The sequence below is a fragment of the Puntigrus tetrazona genome, chromosome 3 (genome assembly GCF_018831695.1).
Source record: "Puntigrus tetrazona isolate hp1 chromosome 3, ASM1883169v1, whole genome shotgun sequence".
Lineage (NCBI taxonomy): Eukaryota > Metazoa > Chordata > Actinopteri > Cypriniformes > Cyprinidae > Puntigrus > Puntigrus tetrazona.
In genome coordinates, this window is record NC_056701.1 from 14,254,521 (window position 1) to 14,273,321 (window position 18,801).

An 18,801-nucleotide genomic window follows, 5' to 3' on the forward strand; every position below is an offset into this window, starting at 1 on the left:
GTTTTAAGTTAGTAGGAAATTAAACAGATTCAATATACATTTTCATTTCAAGTTTAAATCTTAAAGATGTTCGCATTTAGAAAATGTACATTTATGAATATGATACTTAGCTAACAGGAAAATAAGGTTTATAAAATAAGTATCATCTTTTTCCACATTCATGAAAAATGATGTTGTGTAGGAGTCAACTTAAATTTAATCTCTCTCATTTTGTTAGTAATCAAATATTCAATGATCAAACTTTCTTCCAGGCAATATTAGTTACATAACCATTCTAATAACAGATTACATACAGAAATAGACTCGGAAACAAAACAAATCCAACAAATGTTTTACAAAGATCCACAGAGTTACAAGAGATTGGAAAAGAAAGACCTCTAAAAACAAGCAAATTCTTGGACTAACAGGAATTCCATGCTTAACTAAAAACTTTTAATTACAGATTGAACCATTTTGATTGAAACGTTGAGACACAAAAAATACGAATTTTTTTTTTTTTTTTTTTTTTTTTTTTTTTTAAAAAAGGAGATTTGTGTTTATACAGTAGATTCTTGTTATTCCAGATAAGATAAAAGTGAGGTGTGCTTAAGGGTGAAATTGTGTTTAAAAATGCTAATCCAAGCTAATCACGCGAAAAAGAGATAATCTGATAGAGTTTTAAACCACCTAGTTTGGAAAAGATAACATTAGGGATCAGATCCCATATAGATGAGGGTTTATTGAGACGGTTCTTTATCCAGTTTATTTTAAATATGTTTAAGCTTATGTATTGTGTTTAAATAAAGTAAGTTGAAATAAAGAAAGTTTAAAGCCCCTTTCTCGTTGGTGTTCGTAAGTACAGATTTTCTAATAAAATTAGCTGCGCTCCTGAACCTGCTGGTGCTCTTTGCTGCCGGTCTGCAGCTGTATAGATCTCGTTAAATTAATGAAGCGACAGCGCCCCCTATATGTCAGTGTACGCCTCCCACTTCTATACGGATCCCCAACATCATAACACACAGAGCAGTGGTTATGAAACGGAGGCAGTGTAAACCCAGTCAATTATAACAGATCCTTCCCGCGGCCGATGGGTATTGACAGTTTCTGCAGTTTGGACGGTTCTGATCCATTTTGGGTGAGTGAATAAACAGTTCTGCTGTCGTGAACCCTATTCCTCCGACTATATTTTGTTTTCAACAGATTGCCCAGGTTCGCCGGGTTGTATTCCGCAGCATGGAGACACTTGGCTGTGTCTTAAAACACAGCGAGCAGCTCGACCTAGGCATCGTTTCGGACCGTCGTACGCGCTTTTTTGCGCTCGTTGTGGGTGTCAGGGTGTCTCCGTGCATCAAATGCGCGTCCGAAAAGACGGTTTTGGATTAAATGCGCCTATAACGCCGAATTTTGCTGCCTAGGTAGACAGCTTAGTAGGTTTTGAGACGCAGCCACCGTTGCTAAGCTAACCGGTTAGCCACACAACAACTACTATACATGCATATAACTCTCTGTGGACTTTAATACAATAGTGTTGATATTTTTCTTTGACGGCCTAACCGTCTCATGTAAGAGTGATTTGTTACACGATCACCTGTTCGTTGTGTGTCGTTATCACAGTGTGAAGCTAAAGAGTTGACTTGTCACACTGCTCTGACTTGTTTATGGTTAGCTAATTCCTGTAATGCTAGGACGTTTCCTCTTAACTAGAGAATTGTAATTATTTGTCATATTTACAAAGAATTAAGTGTTGTTTATTTGTGTTCCAGTTTGTGTAAGGTCTGTTAGGTCAGTGGATTATCAGTATTAGTTGTAGTCTGACAGGTTTAGACAGGCAATTTGTCCTTCAGGATCAGAGGGCCAAAACATTAAATTATGAATCACTCTGACAGATGACAGCATGCCAAGTAGACATTGTTATTTTTCTTGAAAAGCTCTCAGGTTTTAAGTTTACGTTTGTTAGTCCTTTGTTTGTTCAAGGCTACAATGCGATGAAAGATTAGCAATGAAAAGTTTGGAGGCATAGGATGAAAAAAACAAACAAACTAAAAAAACAACTGTGTTCTGTACTAGTAGTAGTAATAGTAGTAGTAATAATAATAATAATAATAATAATAATAATAGTAATAATAATAAAAACATAAAAAATTGTAATGAAGGTTATTTGATAAAATATTTTTTTAACTTTTTTTTTTTTTTTTTTCTTCATCAGTCTCTTTTTGTATTACAGTCACACCATAAAATAGGTGTGGCATATATTTAAGAATAAATAATTGTTTTTCTTCCTTGTTAAAGTCCTGGGAATTTGAGGTGAAAATGTTTTGTGAAATGTAGCCTTTTTTGTTCAGATAAACTGTATTCAAGTAATTTAAAGGGACAGCAAACATGACTATTACATATAAAATTAGCAATCAACAAAATAATTAATTGTTTGCTTTTTATATATTTTTTCTCATTGTTTTCCTTGTTAGAATAATGAGAAAGGAAGGGGGAAATGTTACATTTTCACAATGTCAAAACACATCTTCCTTACAGTGAATTTGGAGTGAAATGTGAATAAATGACATTACAAATCCAAAATGGAAAAAAGAGATGGTAGGGCTGTACAAGTGCATTTAGCTCAAATGTCAAGAAAATTGCATTTCATGTCCTGGTCTTGAAAATTTAGCAGAGCAGCCTTTTATTTATTGATTTGTTTTTCCCTTTTATTTATTGATCTATTATTCCTCCTCAGAGACAGGATTATGGGAAGAGATGCTCCCTACAGAGAACAAGATTAGGTTTTCTTTGTAAGAAAAGGTTCAGTTCATTTTTTTAGGCATGTTTTGAATGTCACTACTTAAAGGAGCCTTGTTTTTGTCAAGAAGCTGAAGACTCTGCTCTGCTCTGCTGCACAGAAAGGATGCTTGACTTTGGTTCTCTGAAAGATCTTCTCAAGAGTCTTTGTTCCTTGCACACATCATTAGATCTTTGTTGGCTTTTCTGGGCGGCCTAGAGCTCTGTGTCTACTCCAGTTGTTACTTTGTTTCTAAGTTTCGTCGAAAGAATCTCTGGAGATGGGAGATGAAATGAAACACCCTTTTGTCCTCTCGTGTTTTCAGGATTGGAACCGGACATGGCAAACACAGAATCCAGACCTGACACCATGTTTCCAGAACACGGTTCTGGTTTGGATACCCTGCCTCTACCTCTGGCTGTTTGCACCCTTCTACATCTTATACCTCAAAAGAAATGACCGTGGATACATATGCATGACCCACCTCAACAGAGCCAAAACAGTGAGTATTAATAAACAGGATTCTGGTACAATGCTTTTCATGTAGCAGTGTGCTCTTCGATTGTTTTCTGATAACTCTGCCAAGGTCAACACTTTTTCAAGGTCACGTGACTCTCCTCCAACAGGTTATTGGGTTTACCCTATGGCTTATCTGCTGGGCAGATGTTTTCTACTCTTTCTGGGAAAGAAGCCATGGTGCTACAATAGCCCCAGTCTACCTAGTCAGCCCCACGATGCTTGGCGTTACTATGGTGAGACCTGTTTTTCAAAAAAGGAAGTGCTGAATTTAACTGATTTGCTTATCAATTGCTCTTCGCTCTGCATTGATTTCATGCAAAGGGAAACGAGTCAAACAGTTCTCCCATATTTAATGTTATTGTTTATAGCTTCAAAAGTTGTCTAGTCATGTTTTTTTCTTAGCCTGATGTTTACAAAATTGAAGTGGTTTGTAATTGGATGCGTTTTAGTTGCTGGCTACGTTCTTGATCCAGTATGAGCGGATGAAGGGGGTCCAGTCCTCAGGGGTGATGCTCAATTTTTGGCTGATCGCCATAGTGTGCGCTACAGTCACCTTTCGCTCCAAAATCATGCATGCACTCAATGAGGTAAATATAACCTTTGCATTAATTTTTATTTTTTGTTTTCATGAAACTAATTAAAAATGCACACACATACAGTATAAATTTAGAATATATAGGAATATGAATGTATAAATCAAATGTTATATATATTTATACATTTATAATTTCTTGAGATTAAAAACACCCATTATATATATATATATATATATATATATATATATATATATATATATATATATATATATGTAGTAAACACACACGCATATATATATTATGTATTTAAAACTTTATTTTAGATGCGATTTAATAGTTTGACAGCACAAATTAATAAAGTATGATTGATATGTCTTCTTAAGCCATACTGAAAATTATTTTTTTGTAGTCAAACACATAAAATCAGATATTTACAAACCCGACCCTGTCCACATTCATGTATGTTCTTCAAAATAAGCTTTTGTGTGGCAGTTTACCTCAATCTGAATTGCTAGATGTATTTTTTTTGTCATTTGAAATGTGTTTTGTATGTAATGTTACACCAATTGCGCAAAAGAGCACTGTCTGAATACGCTCATTTTTGTTCACTCTTTCCTCATATAGTGAACTGTGTAATAGAGAATTGTGTAGAGTAGAATGAATGAATCAGCATTTTTGAATGCAGTAAATGCTTGAATGCGTAAAATCCCTTTTACCCCACATGGTTTCCTGTCCCTTATCACACTGTTCCCGTAGAACAAATTTTCTCAGTATTATGTTGACCGTTACATCACTAATATAGCAATCAATATATAATAATTGGTACACAGAATACCGAACAACCCGGATAAACGGATCATATTTCCTCAGAGTCAAAAGGGCAGTCAGTTTTGAAGTACAGACAAAAACAACAAATGAGGTTTGATTTGAAATGTGAGGAAACCCTTAAAGTGTTCTTTGGTCTTTCCTTTCAGCCGGCCAGCGTGAATGTGTTCAAATACACCACCTTCTACATATATTACACCATGCTGCTCATCTCCCTGATCCTGGCCTGCTTGTCCGACCAGCCTCCGCTGTTTTCACAGGCTGTTAAAGACTTGGTTAGTTAACTTCTCTTAAAACAGGCAAAGATATGCTTTATTATAGAAATGTTGAATTGGCCAGTGCTGTGAATGTTTTTTTTTTTTTTTTTTTTTTACAGAATCCATGTCCAGAGTCAGGAGCTTCATTCCTGTCCAGAATCACTTTCTGGTGGATCACCGGGTGAGCAAAATAAACGATTGCATCTCTATCACTCTTTCTTTTAAAAAAAACAAACAAAAAGTTATATTCTGGCTCTCATAAGTTCTTGATAATTTTTTTTCCCCATCAATTTCTATCTTTCTGTTTTATCTATTAAATCTTTGGGCTAATGAATAAGCTTTTATTCAGACCGCATGTTTTTCTATTGTACGTTCATTTTGTTTGCTCCTAGATTGATGGTGACTGGTTATAAAAGGCCTCTGGAAGAGAAAGATCTGTGGTCGCTCAACACAGAGGATAAGTCTCAAAGAGTGGTGCCACAGCTGGTGCGCTGCTGGGACCAAGAATGCAACAAGGTCAAAAGGTCGGAAGTGAAAAGTCACTTCTTTTTTTTTTTTTCCAATAGTCAACCTGCTACAAAAACATCTAATCCTCTGATTGGGTTATATTTTGTGTTAGGCCAGTAGATAAGACACTCTACTCACCAAAAAAAGCAGCAAGGGGAGAAAAGAAGGATGGACAACCAATAGAAGAATCAGAGATTTTGCTTGCAAAAAACCTTCAGAAAACTGGCGAGCCGTCTCTCTTATATGCTCTATGCCGAACCTTTGGACCATACTTTCTCGTCAGCTCTCTGTATAAGATTATTCATGACATCTTGATGTTTGTTGGGCCAGAGATTCTCAGGTATGAACACGCAGCACCAGAATCATCTGTTTCTTTTTTCCAAGTAGGATTATTCCCATCTGTGCTGAGTTCAGAAGCAGTAGTTCTCTTCAGGGGAAGTGCAAGTGTGCCCTCCGCCTTATCACAGTCATGTGGTTAGAAATGACTTTAACTCTGTGGGAAGGCCACTCTGTCAAAACAACAGCTGTGGCTCTTAAAAGAGCTCCAGTGAAGAGTTAGTTTTGGCATGCTGAAAAGTTGTGCCATCAAATTGTGCACCGGACCATGTATAAATCCTCTCTAATCCTTCGAAAATAACACCTGAGGTCTCAGCAGTGAGCCTTTGTCCACTTTTCTTGCACTTGAAGAACTGCATTCTGCTGCATGATTGACACATTAATTTATACTCATGCGAATTCTGTGGGTTTTTTTTTTTTTATCTTAGGCTGCTGATCCAGTTTGTGAATGATTCAAGTGCCCCTACTTGGCATGGCTACTTCTACACCACCCTGCTGTTTGTTTGTACCTGTGTGCAAACCCTCATTCTGCAGAAATATTTCCATGTTTGCTTTGTGACAGGCATGAGGTTACGTACAGCCATTGTTGGAGCCGTTTACAGGAAAGTATGTGGACTTTTGTTTGCTAAAATGTAACATGTAGTAATACAGTGTACATGACCATTTGGAGGTTATTTATTTATTTCTTTTTTCAAATTTAGAGCCCTCAGAGATTCAAAAAAGTGCACAAAAATGCATGCCAAATGTGGATATTTTTTTTAAAACTAATATGATTAAAAGTTTGGGTTTAGTAAGTTGTTTTCCTTTTTTTTTTTTTTTTTTTTTTTTTTTTTTTTTTTTTTTTTAAATAAGCTGTTGGAAAACATGTTGTAGCCTTTTCAATATATATATATATATATATATATATATGCATTAAACTATGCATTAAAGTTATAGCAAATAAAAAAATCATATAAATTAATAAAAAAACACAAATACATTAAACTATAAATCAATTAGTTTTGTCTGGCCAGGGGAGAACTAAACTTGGTTTTTCCCAAGGTTTTTTTTTTTCTCCATTCTGTTACAGATGGAGATTTGTTACTTGACACTGTCGCCTTGGGGACACTTAATTTCTAGTGATTTATTGTCGATTTGATTGCACAGATACTAATTAAAGTAAACTGAGCTAGGCAATGACGTCGCTGAATTTAATAATGAAATGCCTTGACTTGATAATTGAGTGTTTAAGCTTGTCATGCATTACTAACAATTTATTCTCCAATTTGATATTGTTAAGTGCTTTGACACAATCTGTATTGTAAAAAGCTATATAAATCAAGGTGACTTGACTTTATGGCAAAGCTGCATACTATAATTGTTCGCTATAAATGTCTTTTACTGTCACTTTTTATTTAAATAAAAGCTTCCTTACTGAATAAAGTAAATTTTAATTAAATAATTTAACAAGTAATTTTTAATGGTGGTGTAGTGATTTGTAATGTTTTGCTTCATTTTGTCAAGGCCTTGGTCATTACCAATGCTGCCCGACGAACATCCACTGTTGGAGAGATCGTGAATCTGATGTCTGTAGATGCTCAGCGCTTTATGGACCTCATCACCTATATCAACATGATTTGGTCAGCACCTTTGCAGGTTATCCTGGCCCTTTACTTCTTGTGGCAGGTATGTGCCTACACAAAGGTGTCTTGGCTTGTATGCTCATTTTATTACATCAGTGCAATAAGATTTTTATACATCTTTTTTTGTTTGTTTGTTTTTTTAAGAATCTGGGACCTTCTGTGCTTGCTGGAGTTGCTGTGATGGTGCTGATGGTTCCTATAAATGCTGTCATTGCCATGAAAACTAAAACCTACCAGGTTTGTACCCCTTTTCCTGCTAAGCAGCCAGTTTCGTTAATTAGATCATTTTTGTTAATCTGATACCCTCACCAACAGGTTGCCCAAATGAAAAGCAAGGACAATAGGATCAAGCTTATGAATGAAGTGCTGAATGGCATTAAAGTGCTTAAACTCTACGCATGGGAACTGGCATTCAAAGACAAAGTTTCTGCCATCCGGGAAAGTGAATTGCGTGTGCTGAAGAAGACCGCTTACCTTGGTGCTGTGTCCACCTTTACTTGGGTCTGTGCACCATTTTTGGTAGGTGGTGCCTTTTGAGTTCTATTTTTGCATGCACTTTTCAATGCTACCTTTTGGTTGTGTAGTGAAATTTGCTCTTTTCATCTTTTCTCTGTCACAAAGGTTGCCCTTTCCACGTTCGCAGTATATGTGTTAGTGGATGAGCATAACATTCTGGATGCACAAAAGGCGTTCGTTTCTCTGGCATTGTTCAACATCCTGCGTTTCCCTCTTAATATGTTGCCCATGGTGATCAGCAGCATGGTGCAGGTACTACTCTCTTTCTGTTTCACTTTCTTTAAAAAAATAAAAAAATAAAATATGAACCTTGAAATATACCTTAGAATGTTAAATAAACTTTTTTTCAGCCACTTGTGATTGGATCAAGAAGAATAGCATGGTTAACTATGAGCTGTATTGCTTCCTGCAGGCCAGTGTGTCTATGAAGCGTCTACGTGTTTTTCTGTCCCATGAGGAGTTGGATGAAGACAATGTGGAGCGGCCAGCCATCACTGCAAGTGAGTCGAATAATTCGCAAACACTTCAAATCTGCCCTATTCTGTGGCATGTATTTTTTAACATGCAATACGATTTTGACTCACAAAGCGCTCCAGTCCCCGAACAGTTTCAAGACAGAAATAAAACAGCATTGTATGAGAAAGTAGCAGCTGTTCAGTAGATCTGTGGGTATGAAGTGTTTTGATGTCCACTTAAGAGACTTCATTGTTGTCTCCTGCTCATTCAGCTTCTGACAGCATCAGGATTGTGGACGGAGCTTTCAGCTGGTCTAAAGACGACTCCCCTGCTTTGAAGAGGTAACACCATTTTCTTTGCGTATAAAAGAGATACTACATGATCCAATGAATAGCATTTTGTTCAGTACCAGGGATGGGAATTGTGCGGAATTTCATGATTCTGATGAACGATTCCATGTACAACTATTACTTTTTTTAAAGAAGTTGATATTTCCTTTAAGAATTAGTCAAAATGAAACAAAAACAATACTTTTTTGATTAGACTCTTATTTGAAGTACAGTTTGTTGCAATAAAACTCTTTTCATAATGTGAAAATACAACCTGTCGGTGCCAAGTGTTACAAGACTGATTAGTCATTTGTTTGCCATTTGAATAGGACTACACTGTGTGGCAATATTTGTATTGTTGTATGCAACAGCAATGCAAAAATCTATTTATTAGCCAATAAATGCTACAGTTTACAGTATTTTAGTACTGTTTCAGCACAATTTTAGAAAACTTGTCATGAATCATTCGATTTTTGTTTAATTTCCGTTATTAATTCCCATCCCTATATACTTCGTACAAATGTTGTTATTGTTTTCAAGGCAGTAAAATGACATTTAGCATTGACATGAATATTGCAGTTATATAGAGCAGAACCAGTGAAACAGGCTACTGAGGACATCACAGGCAAGTACATGTGCATGAACCCCGATACAGGAAAGCATCAATCTTCAGAGGAAATGTAATCTGGTGAATCTCCACTGATATTAATGAGAGGGATAATGAAATTTGGGAAATTGGAAATTGCTAGTTTAATTTTTTTATCTCATTTACTTTAAATCATGCATTGAACTGTGTAATTTGACTTGCATTATTGTTCACTCGGAGTACAACTCAATCAGCATACCTTGAAGGATTTGCCTGATATCTTTTAATCAAGTGAAGTGAATGAAGAAATTCTAATGAACGAGTGAACTCTCTTATACCTTCATGACACAATGCCACCTCTGTCCACATGTTGCGTGAACTGTTTGTTGTTGTTTGTATCTGTTGTTGTCTCAGCGTGTCTCTCTGTCTCTTCAGGATTAATGTGCACATCCCTGAAGGGGCGCTTGTTGCTGTGGTAGGGCATGTGGGTTCAGGGAAATCCTCTCTGCTTTCAGCTTTGCTGGGAGAGATGCAGAAGCAAGAAGGATCTGTCTCAATCAAGGTACAGATTTAAATTGAATTGACTATATATTTATTTGTATGGTTTTTATATTAGATCATTTCATTATATAAGTAGCATAACAATTAAGGTTCAAAATTCATAACGTCTTAGTATTTGGTTTGTTCCCTTGATTGACATCCAACTCCGCATGATTTGAAAATAATCCAAAAAGGGTCTTGTGCTTCGGTGAAATCAAGAACATCTGACTGTCACATGATCAGTGTCCCACATTTATTTATTTGATTTAGAAATGGTTCATTACATGCCCAAACCCTTCTTTGTTTTGATTTAAGAACAATGCCTTAAAGACATTTTAAGGTTAAAATGAAGCTCAAGAAGAGTATAAAAAAAATAGTTTTTCAGTGTATTTGGGTAACATTAAAAATAGGATGATACAGAAATACATTGAGCATCTGATGTTTTTCAGGGCTCTGTGGCGTACGTTCCTCAGCAGGCCTGGATTCAAAACTCCACTCTCAAAGACAATATTTTGTTTGGACGGGAGGCAAAAGAGAGCTGGTACCAGAAGGTTGTTGAGGCTTGTGCTCTCCTACCAGACCTGGAGATCCTACCTGGAGGAGACTCCACAGAGATTGGGGAGAAGGTAACTAAAGACTAGAAAGATTCTTACATTTGGTCATAAACAAGCACGGTAGATTGAAGGTTAAACCTGTGTGGTGTCACTTGCTGCTTTTAATACAACAGTTTGACGTTATTTAAGTAGCTCCCAGTCGGTTTAATTGTGTGACATTGTAATCTTAGGGCGTGAATCTGTCTGGAGGTCAGAAACAGCGGGTGAGCGTGGCCAGGGCTGTGTACTGCAACTGTGCAGTGTATTTACTGGATGACCCACTCTCCGCTGTGGATGCTCATGTGGGAAAACACATCTTTGAGAAGGTCATCGGACCTCAGGGGTTGCTACAGGGCAGAGTAAGGCCATTTTAGCCAAGTATTATCTAAATATCTTTACATCTCTTATAGAGATTTCACATCGCACATGGTACTTTTTCAGACGCGGGTTCTGGTGACCCATGGGCTGAGCTTCCTGCCCCAGGCTGACCTGATCTTGGTGATGGTGGAAGGAGAAATCACAGAGATGGGCTCTTACACCGAGCTTCTGGGCAGACAGGGTGCCTTTGCTGAGTTCCTGCGCACATACAGCAACACAGAGCAGGAAGAGCTGGAGGAGTCAGGGGGAGGTGAGGCTGGCCTCCTCATATCTGAGCTTCTTTCATGCGTCTGTCCTTTCACATAGCCGTTTCCTCTAAATGATTACTGTTGTTCACATTGTGTGTCATCTTTTTTTTTTTTTTTCTAAATTAATCCTTGTCTAGTGATCTATTTGGTCTGTAAGTATGTGTTTTCATCTCCTTTTTGTTCTTATTTGTTGTGTCCCCTCTGTTGGCTCTTCAGAGGAGGGAGGGGAGGCAGAGGACGAAAAAGGGATATCTGAAGGTTTGAGGGTGTAGTTTGTCCCTGGGCCGTATAAATTAAATAGGCCTGTACTGCATGTTAGAATAGGGCTTATTATCCTGGTCTGAGGCCTGAAATCTTTGAGGTGCACACTAAGTGGTTCAGTACTTTCCCATTTCAACCCGTATATTTACCTTTTTACATTCTTAAACTGTGCTTCATTTTGATGGAGTAAGTAGTACCCCCTTTCACAGTAATATAATTGGATCCCATCTCAACCCACTTGAGAGCCATGCAATGGTGTGAGTTCTACTACATAATTTATGAATGACACATTTAAAAAAAACACTACTATTTAAAGTCTCCTATTCTCAACCAAGACTGCATATATCTGATCAGAGTTTTTATCCATAATGCATTATAAAAGAAGAGCCTTGTAGAGCACCTTATAATGCATTGTCCAATCTTATAACTAATTGTATGCACAATTAATACATTATAACACTTATCAGTTCATTGTTACATTTAAAAAAATAAATAAAAAATAAATAAAACAATTTTTTAGCGATTGTAAAGCTGAATTCACATGGTCCTTCAGAAATCATTCTAATATGCCGATTTGTTGTTTAAGTGAAATGTAGTATTCTTTGAATAGAACATTTAAAAATAATATTTATTTGATTTAAAAATGATATTTATTAATCCGATTAAGATGTGAAAGACCTTTGTGAAAGGTCTTTGTAGTCTGTGCAGGATCATTCACATTTATCATTTTTGTTAGAATGGAGCACTGTGAATGGCTTCAACCTTTGACCTTCACCAGTTTTGTCACTGTGTCAGTTCCTCATGTGTCCGAGGTGCTGGGCAGCCTGCTGGTGATTCTTCTAACCTTAACCCACACCTCTGAGCCTAAAACATTGATTCAGTTTTTGATTGTCTTTTGTTCAGCTAGCCTGAGAGGTGTGGTTGCTTAGAAGCAAATAACGATTGCCTTTTATTGCCACATTAAATATAGACATGTTTGTACTCGAGTGCGGCCTGGTGTTTTAGTCGCTTCTTGATTACAAAATTTGTTCCAAAATGACTGTGTTGCATAGACGCTTTTAAATGACATGATTTATAGATAATAACAAAATAGTTGGACATGGAAAAGCATGAAGCATGCAGGAAGATATGTGTAATTCTGTCTGATTTAGTATATATTTTCTCATCCACAGAAGCAGTCCCACGGAAAGGACTTGAGAATGGGGGTCCTGCAGCTATGTTGGGGTAAGAGATACCTTTCCTTACCTTTCATTTATTTGTTATGAATAAGCACCTTGTCTAGACGTGTTGCAACATGATGAATCACCAGCTGCGAGACATTTTGTCTTTCCTAATTTGTGCATTGCTTTCTGTATATGTCTTCTGAAGTCTCATGAGAGATTTGTGTGAGAAACGGGTAGAAATTTAAGCTTGAGAAACATGGTGACCAAATCTTTAAATCAGTCATTCCAGATGCCATCCATCAGTTTGGCAGAAAAAAAAAAAACAATGCCAACCTACTGCATCACTCGCTTATTTGTGCTATATACTAGAAATGATGTGTTATGGTTGATAAAGACCCTGTATTATATGTAGCAACCATTTAAGTCATGTACTAATAATATTTGGACATGATATACTAGCCTGCTGTTAATGTGTGTCCTGTAGGCAGAGTCAGATCTCTCTTAATGCGGCAGGCTTAGGTAAAACCCCACAGAAAACTGAACCCAATGATGTTGGGGCCGCAAAGAAGACCAGATCCACCGAAGCTGCCCGACTGACTGAGGCTGACAAGGCCAACACTGGCAGGGTACGGGTCCACCATCTCTGTGTCAGGACGTGCGATTGTTGTTACTGTTTCCATCTGATTTTGAGATTTGGTGTTTGTTGTGCAGGTCAAACTGTCTGTGTTTTGGGAGTATATGAAGGCTATCGGTTTGCCCCTTTCCATCTTCAGCATCTTTCTGTTCTTCTGTCATCATCTGTCCTCTCTGGGATCAAACTACTGGCTCAGTCTCTGGACAGATGACCCTGTTATTAACAACACACAGCCCCATAGAAAGATGCGTTTAGGGGTGTATGGAGCCCTCGGACTCACACAAGGTGAGAGACGTTTATATTGTTGTGTGTTATTGCATATATATTTAAATTCTTGCTTTTTATGACAACTTCTATTAAATGTTACATGGCCTCCTCAACCAAGCTTTAAGATTAGCTTGTAGTTACATAGATAAATAGGTATACATGGTTATGTAATGTACAAAAGGTCACTGAAATTAAAAACTAAATTATATTATAAAATTGTAAAAAAAAAAAAATTAATTGCCTTTACATGCTTTTGTTTTGGGGGCTGCTTAAATATTTGTTAACAGTGAATATTTCAACTGGAATCAACAGTTTGGCAAAAGAGAGCAGGCAGAAATGTCAGTGAGAATGATCAACTACAAAAAAAAAGAAAAAGTTGGTACACCAAAGCTCAGTGAAGTTTCGAGGCATATGGTCACTGTTGGATAGAACATACATTAGAACATACATTAGTTTTTTCTTTTCTAAAATACAATATTACAGCATTGTAATACCTTTTGAATACAATCAAATATCTTATTTATTTATTTATTTATTTATTTTAGCATGCTTGTCCAGTAACCAGTTTGATTCTGAAAAGCCAGATTTCAATTTTTAATTTTCTCTCTGACAGGCATTGCAGTGTTCTGTTATTCTGTGGCGGTGTCTGTTGGTGGGATCTTAGCCTCTCGCTACCTCCACCAGACCATGCTTTACAACGTCCTGAGATCACCCATGTCTTTCTTCGAACGCACACCCAGTGGCAATCTGGTAAACCGCTTTGCCAAAGAGACAGATACCATTGACTCAGTCATCCCTAGCATCATAAAAATGTTCATGGGCTCCATGTTTAATGTGCTGGGCTCATGCGCTGTCATCCTCATCGCCACACCGCTGGTGGCCATCATCATCCCGCCGCTGGGTCTGCTCTACTTCTTTGTACAGGTCAGTCAGTTATTTTACCATGCAGTTGCAAGGCTAGCAACTCCCTAGGCTAAAATACATTTAAATATAAAAGATCTAACACTTCAGTGTAAGTGTAATTATCTGCTGGGTGCTGCCGTTTTTTTGTCTCTGTTAGCGCTTCTACGTAGCGTCCTCACGACAAATGAAACGACTGGAGTCTGTGAGCCGATCTCCTGTCTATACACACTTCAACGAGACGCTACTGGGCACCAGTGTGATCAGAGCATTTGGAGAGCAGCAGCGCTTCATCAGAGAGAGTGATGGGAGAGTGGACCACAACCAAAAAGCGTATTTCCCCAGCATTGTAGCCAACCGGTAAGAATTGACCAGTTTTTCTTTTTTTTTTTTTTTTTTTTAGGTCAGTTTGGTGTCATTAAGTACTTATTAGTCTTTTATTTTTTGGATAGTTAATGATTTGTGTGTGTCATTGTCTTTGTGCTTCTCCAGATGGTTGGCAGTGAGGTTAGAGTTTGTGGGAAACTGTATTGTGACATTTGCAGCGCTTTTTGCAGTGATGGCCAGGGACAGTCTGAGTCCAGGTATCATGGGGCTGTCCATCTCTTATGCGCTGCAGGTCAGTCTAACTCCTAAAACCATGAGATACAGACCAAATGTCGCTCCAAAAACGTACTTATCCCGTGTTTCACACAGGTCACGACATCTTTGAACTGGCTGGTGAGGATGTCTTCTGAGCTTGAGACTAACATAGTGGCGGTGGAGAGGGTGAAGGAATACGGAGACACAGAGAAAGAGGTCAGTGCTCCAGTAGGCAGATTGTGTGTGTGTGTGTGTGTGTGTGTGTGTGTGTGTGTGTTCATTCTGTACTTATGTAGAGTCCAATCTGTGATTAGCCCTGTTTCCTTCCTTATCTCACACTGTACTAGAGAGATGAGGATATTTAGCGCAGATGGAGAGGTGGGGGATAGGATCTGTCCACAAGATGTGGCACTAATTTATTAATTTTTTGGTAATTTTATTTGACATCTTCATGGACTTGTTTTTTTTCCAACATCAGGATTTTAGGCTGTAATTTGCATCAATGTATGAAATGAAAGCCTGTGTCTATGATCTTGTAACCGGTCTTTTTTCATTTGATATGCTGACCAATGTTTTTTTTTTTTTTTTAACTTTTATTCTTTACTCAATTTAAATGGACAGGCAGTTTGACAAATTAATTAATATTCTTTATACTTTAAAATGTTAGTACTTTTCTTCAGCAAGGATGCATTAAGTGAAAGTAAATACAGTATCTCAGTCCACACACACAAAATATTTCAAAGGATCATGTGACACTGTAGACTGGAGTAATGGCTTATAAAAATTCAGCATTGCTTACCAGGAATAAATAGCATTATAAATTATATCATAATGAAAAAATGTTTGAAATTGTTAAAAAATTTTCACAGAATTGCTGGTATGACTATTTGTGATGAAATAAAAAAGCCTGTTTTAAATATTAAATATTAAAAAACACCCTACCCACCCCAGACTTCTAAACAGTAGAGTAATAAGCAGTCAGCTAAATCAAATAGTATTGGATGAGTTACAGCACGTCTATGCTGCATGAACGTCTCTGTTTACAGGCTGAATGGAAGTTGGAGCACTCAACTCTTCCTGCTGGCTGGCCGACCACTGGTCATATTGAAATCCGCAACTTTGGCTTGCGATACAGAGAGGACTTGGAGCTGGCTATTTCTGACATCTCAGTCAACATTGAGGGAGGAGAAAAGGTGCCTGGAACCACTGCATTTTCAAGCATCAGTAAACTCTTCTTTTTTTTTCACCTAAAACTTTTTCCTCATGTATGTATTTGTGTGCTGTTGTTGTTGTTGTTATTATTAGGTGGGAATTGTGGGTAGGACAGGAGCAGGAAAGTCCTCACTGACATTAGGGCTCTTCCGCATCATTGAGGCAGCTCAGGGCGAGATCTGTGTAGATGGAGTCAACATCGCTCAGCTGGGCCTGCATGAGCTAAGATCCAGGATCACAATCATTCCTCAGGTACACCTAAACATTGATTCAAAGGCACGGACTTGAGGACATCAGTAGTAAAGTTTACAAGCTCTTAAAAAATCTCTTCTTTTAGAATGATTTAGTTGACTCATCAGTGAAAATGAAACTAGGTTTAGGATACACTTTATTTCCATAGTCCACTTTAGACTTTCTACTAACTGCAAGTATCACTGTAACTACATGTCAGCTAAATCTTATTTAATTTGCAACTACATTTCTACTAACTCTCGATGTAGACTGTCAGGGTAGGTTTAGGGTTAGTAGAATAAGTTCATATATACTTGAAAAGTTTCTGATAGTCAGTATGTTGTTGACCCATCAAAATAAAGTATTAAAAGATATTAAGCAGACAGTCTTCAAATACTCTGCAACTACATGTCAACTAGCAGTTATTAAAGTTACTTACTGGTAGCATAATGCCTAAATTGGACTATCCAAATAAACTGTTACCCTGTTTTATTTTTAAGTTTTATATTTCTAAACACCTTTTCCTCTATCTCAGGATCCAGTACTGTTCTCTGGTTCCTTGCGTATGAATCTAGACCCCTTTGATGGCTACACTGACGAGGAGGTCTGGAGAGCTCTGGAACTCGCACATCTCAAGAACTTTGTGTCTGGCCTGCCTGACAAACTCAACCATGAGTGTTCAGAAGGAGGAGAGAATCTCAGGTACAAACCCCTTCTCAACTATGTTTATTTAATCATTTAATTATTATCTGATATGACCGTTTCTGATATTCTGGGCTTCAGTTTGGGTCAGCGGCAGCTGGTTTGCCTGGCTCGAGCTCTCCTGAGGAAGACCAAGATTCTGGTTTTGGATGAAGCCACTGCAGCTGTAGACCTGGAGACGGACAATTTGATACAGTCTACTATCAGAACTCAGTTTGAGGACTGCACTGTTCTGACCATCGCACATCGTCTCAACACCATCATGGACTACACTAGGTAATTATTATTTTTTAATAATGAAATGATGAATAGAATATTAAAAATACATAATATATTATATCACCAATGCTGTATTTTAATTGTTATATAATAATATTTAAAAATATTTCTTAAAAGGGTGCTGGTTCTCGATAAAGGCCAGATGACCGAATTTGATTCTCCGTCCAATTTAATTGCCAAGAAGGGAATTTTCTACAAGATGGCCAAAGACTCAGGTTTGGTCTGAAAGGTAATGGGGCTGAAGAGCCCTGTGTTCATCCAGTACATATCACTGACCTGAGCCCTTGGAGAGTGGACCTTGTGGGACAAGGACTCTGAAGGTACCTCTTCTGTGGGCCTGGAGCTCACACAGTGTGAAGATGACACAACTCCATCCTCTACTATTGTAGCCCTCCGCTTTCAGTTAAATTTTGAGGGATTCGCTGCAAATGCTGCTTTTTTGATGCCAACATTTGGGAGATTTAAAACTAGTTTGATTTAGTCCTGGCTGTTTTGTTGTCGGTTTTCGATTTGGAAGACTTCCCAGTTTACCGCTAAGCTGCGCTTTGCTGCTAGTGGTTGATGGTTAGTAATGGAGTTTCACTAGGAGTAAAGAACAAAGTTTCTCTGTGCAGTGTACCAGTGATGCAGTGATCAATTGTTTATTAACCAAACAGCTGCTGGAAAATCCCTTCATGAGCATGAGATACTTCATCCCAAGCCAAAGTTAACATTTGAAGCTGTTCTCATTGTCAAATAAGAGACACGTTTGAAAACTCTAGTTTAATCTCCAGATAGCCATTGTTTTCTCTCATTTAATCTTTATAGTTTGAGGAATCTGTTACAATATATTTTTTCTTTGTATCAAATTATTTTATCATATAACATATTTATTAAATGGGTATCTCCCACTAATGGCAACTTAAGCCTCATCTTACCAATATCATGCATTAGAGTCTACACTGACCTTTGGTTTTCATTGGTAATATATTTAGTTGGTGTATTTTGATTTATGATCTTTGTTTACTATTATTTCTCAGTGATCATTTCACCAAAAAATTATAAATGCACTTATTGTTCTTTATAAAAACCTCAAATTATGGTTTATATTTCAGGTTTGTTGGGAGTGATGTTTTAAAAACAAGTAGGAATTATTCTATGCCACTTTAAGGTCAGATACTTAAATCGTAGTAGTTCTTTAAGGACAGGTTGTCTTGAGCTGTGTGCTGTGTGCTGTGTGCTTCACTCTGTGTGCTGTATACCATATATCTGTTGAATGTACGCTTGAGTGTGCCACGTGGTTTCATTCATCAGTACCTCCACTCTAGATCATTTAAGCCTTCTGAGCTTTTTTTTAAAGGCCAATCAGTTTTTTTTAAAGAACTGACAAAGACACACTTTGAATGATTAAAAAAAATAAATATATTGGTTATATATTGTTACATATTTATATAATTTGTATGTAAACATAAAGTTATTATTTGATTTTTGTATACATGCACTAGTTTTAAGTGTGCTTAGTTTCATAAATCAGGCTGATATGTACAGGGAAAATATTAATAAATTTTTGTAAAAAGCCCTTTGTCAGTGTTTT

At 37.3% G+C, this 18,801-nt stretch overlaps 1 protein-coding gene across 7 annotated transcripts; it reads left to right on the forward strand.

Moving 5' to 3' along the window:
• Positions 1-969: 969 nt before the first annotated feature.
• On the forward strand, positions 970-18,789 carry abcc1 (ATP-binding cassette, sub-family C (CFTR/MRP), member 1). Of its 7 annotated transcripts, none has more exons than XM_043231272.1 (32): positions 970-1,114; positions 3,075-3,251; positions 3,376-3,501; positions 3,718-3,855; positions 4,779-4,904; positions 5,006-5,067; positions 5,279-5,410; positions 5,506-5,733; positions 6,158-6,335; positions 7,233-7,394; positions 7,496-7,588; positions 7,667-7,870; positions 7,973-8,119; positions 8,280-8,367; positions 8,595-8,664; positions 9,653-9,800; positions 10,228-10,404; positions 10,563-10,730; positions 10,813-10,999; positions 11,214-11,255; positions 12,431-12,482; positions 12,906-13,047; positions 13,133-13,340; positions 13,936-14,246; positions 14,383-14,582; positions 14,715-14,841; positions 14,919-15,020; positions 15,851-15,997; positions 16,110-16,268; positions 16,783-16,949; positions 17,031-17,225; positions 17,346-18,789. In XM_043231272.1, the coding sequence occupies exons 1-32, from the start codon at positions 1,067-1,069 to the stop codon at positions 17,452-17,454; spliced, it is 4,620 nt and encodes a 1,539-aa protein (XP_043087207.1). In that variant the 5' UTR covers positions 970-1,066; the 3' UTR covers positions 17,455-18,789. The 7 variants fall into 7 exon arrangements, 6 of the variants coding, with proteins under 6 accessions (XP_043087207.1, XP_043087211.1, XP_043087219.1 ...); XM_043231276.1 differs by having other exon boundaries at positions 9,674-9,800; XM_043231284.1 differs by lacking the exon at positions 11,214-11,255.
• The last annotated feature ends 12 nt before the right edge of the window (positions 18,790-18,801 follow it).

Bases quoted from the DNA above. Each gene is read 5' to 3' on its own strand.
- abcc1 (XM_043231272.1), top strand. From the start codon at position 1,067: ATGGGTATTGACAGTTTCTGCAGTTTGGACGGTTCTGATCCATTTTGG. The intron at 13,048-13,132 runs GTACGGGTCCAC...TTTGTTGTGCAG, and splicing joins ACAAGGCCAACACTGGCAGG to GTCAAACTGTCTGTGTTTTG. The intron at 14,247-14,382 runs GTCAGTCAGTTA...TGTCTCTGTTAG, and splicing joins TGCTCTACTTCTTTGTACAG to CGCTTCTACGTAGCGTCCTC.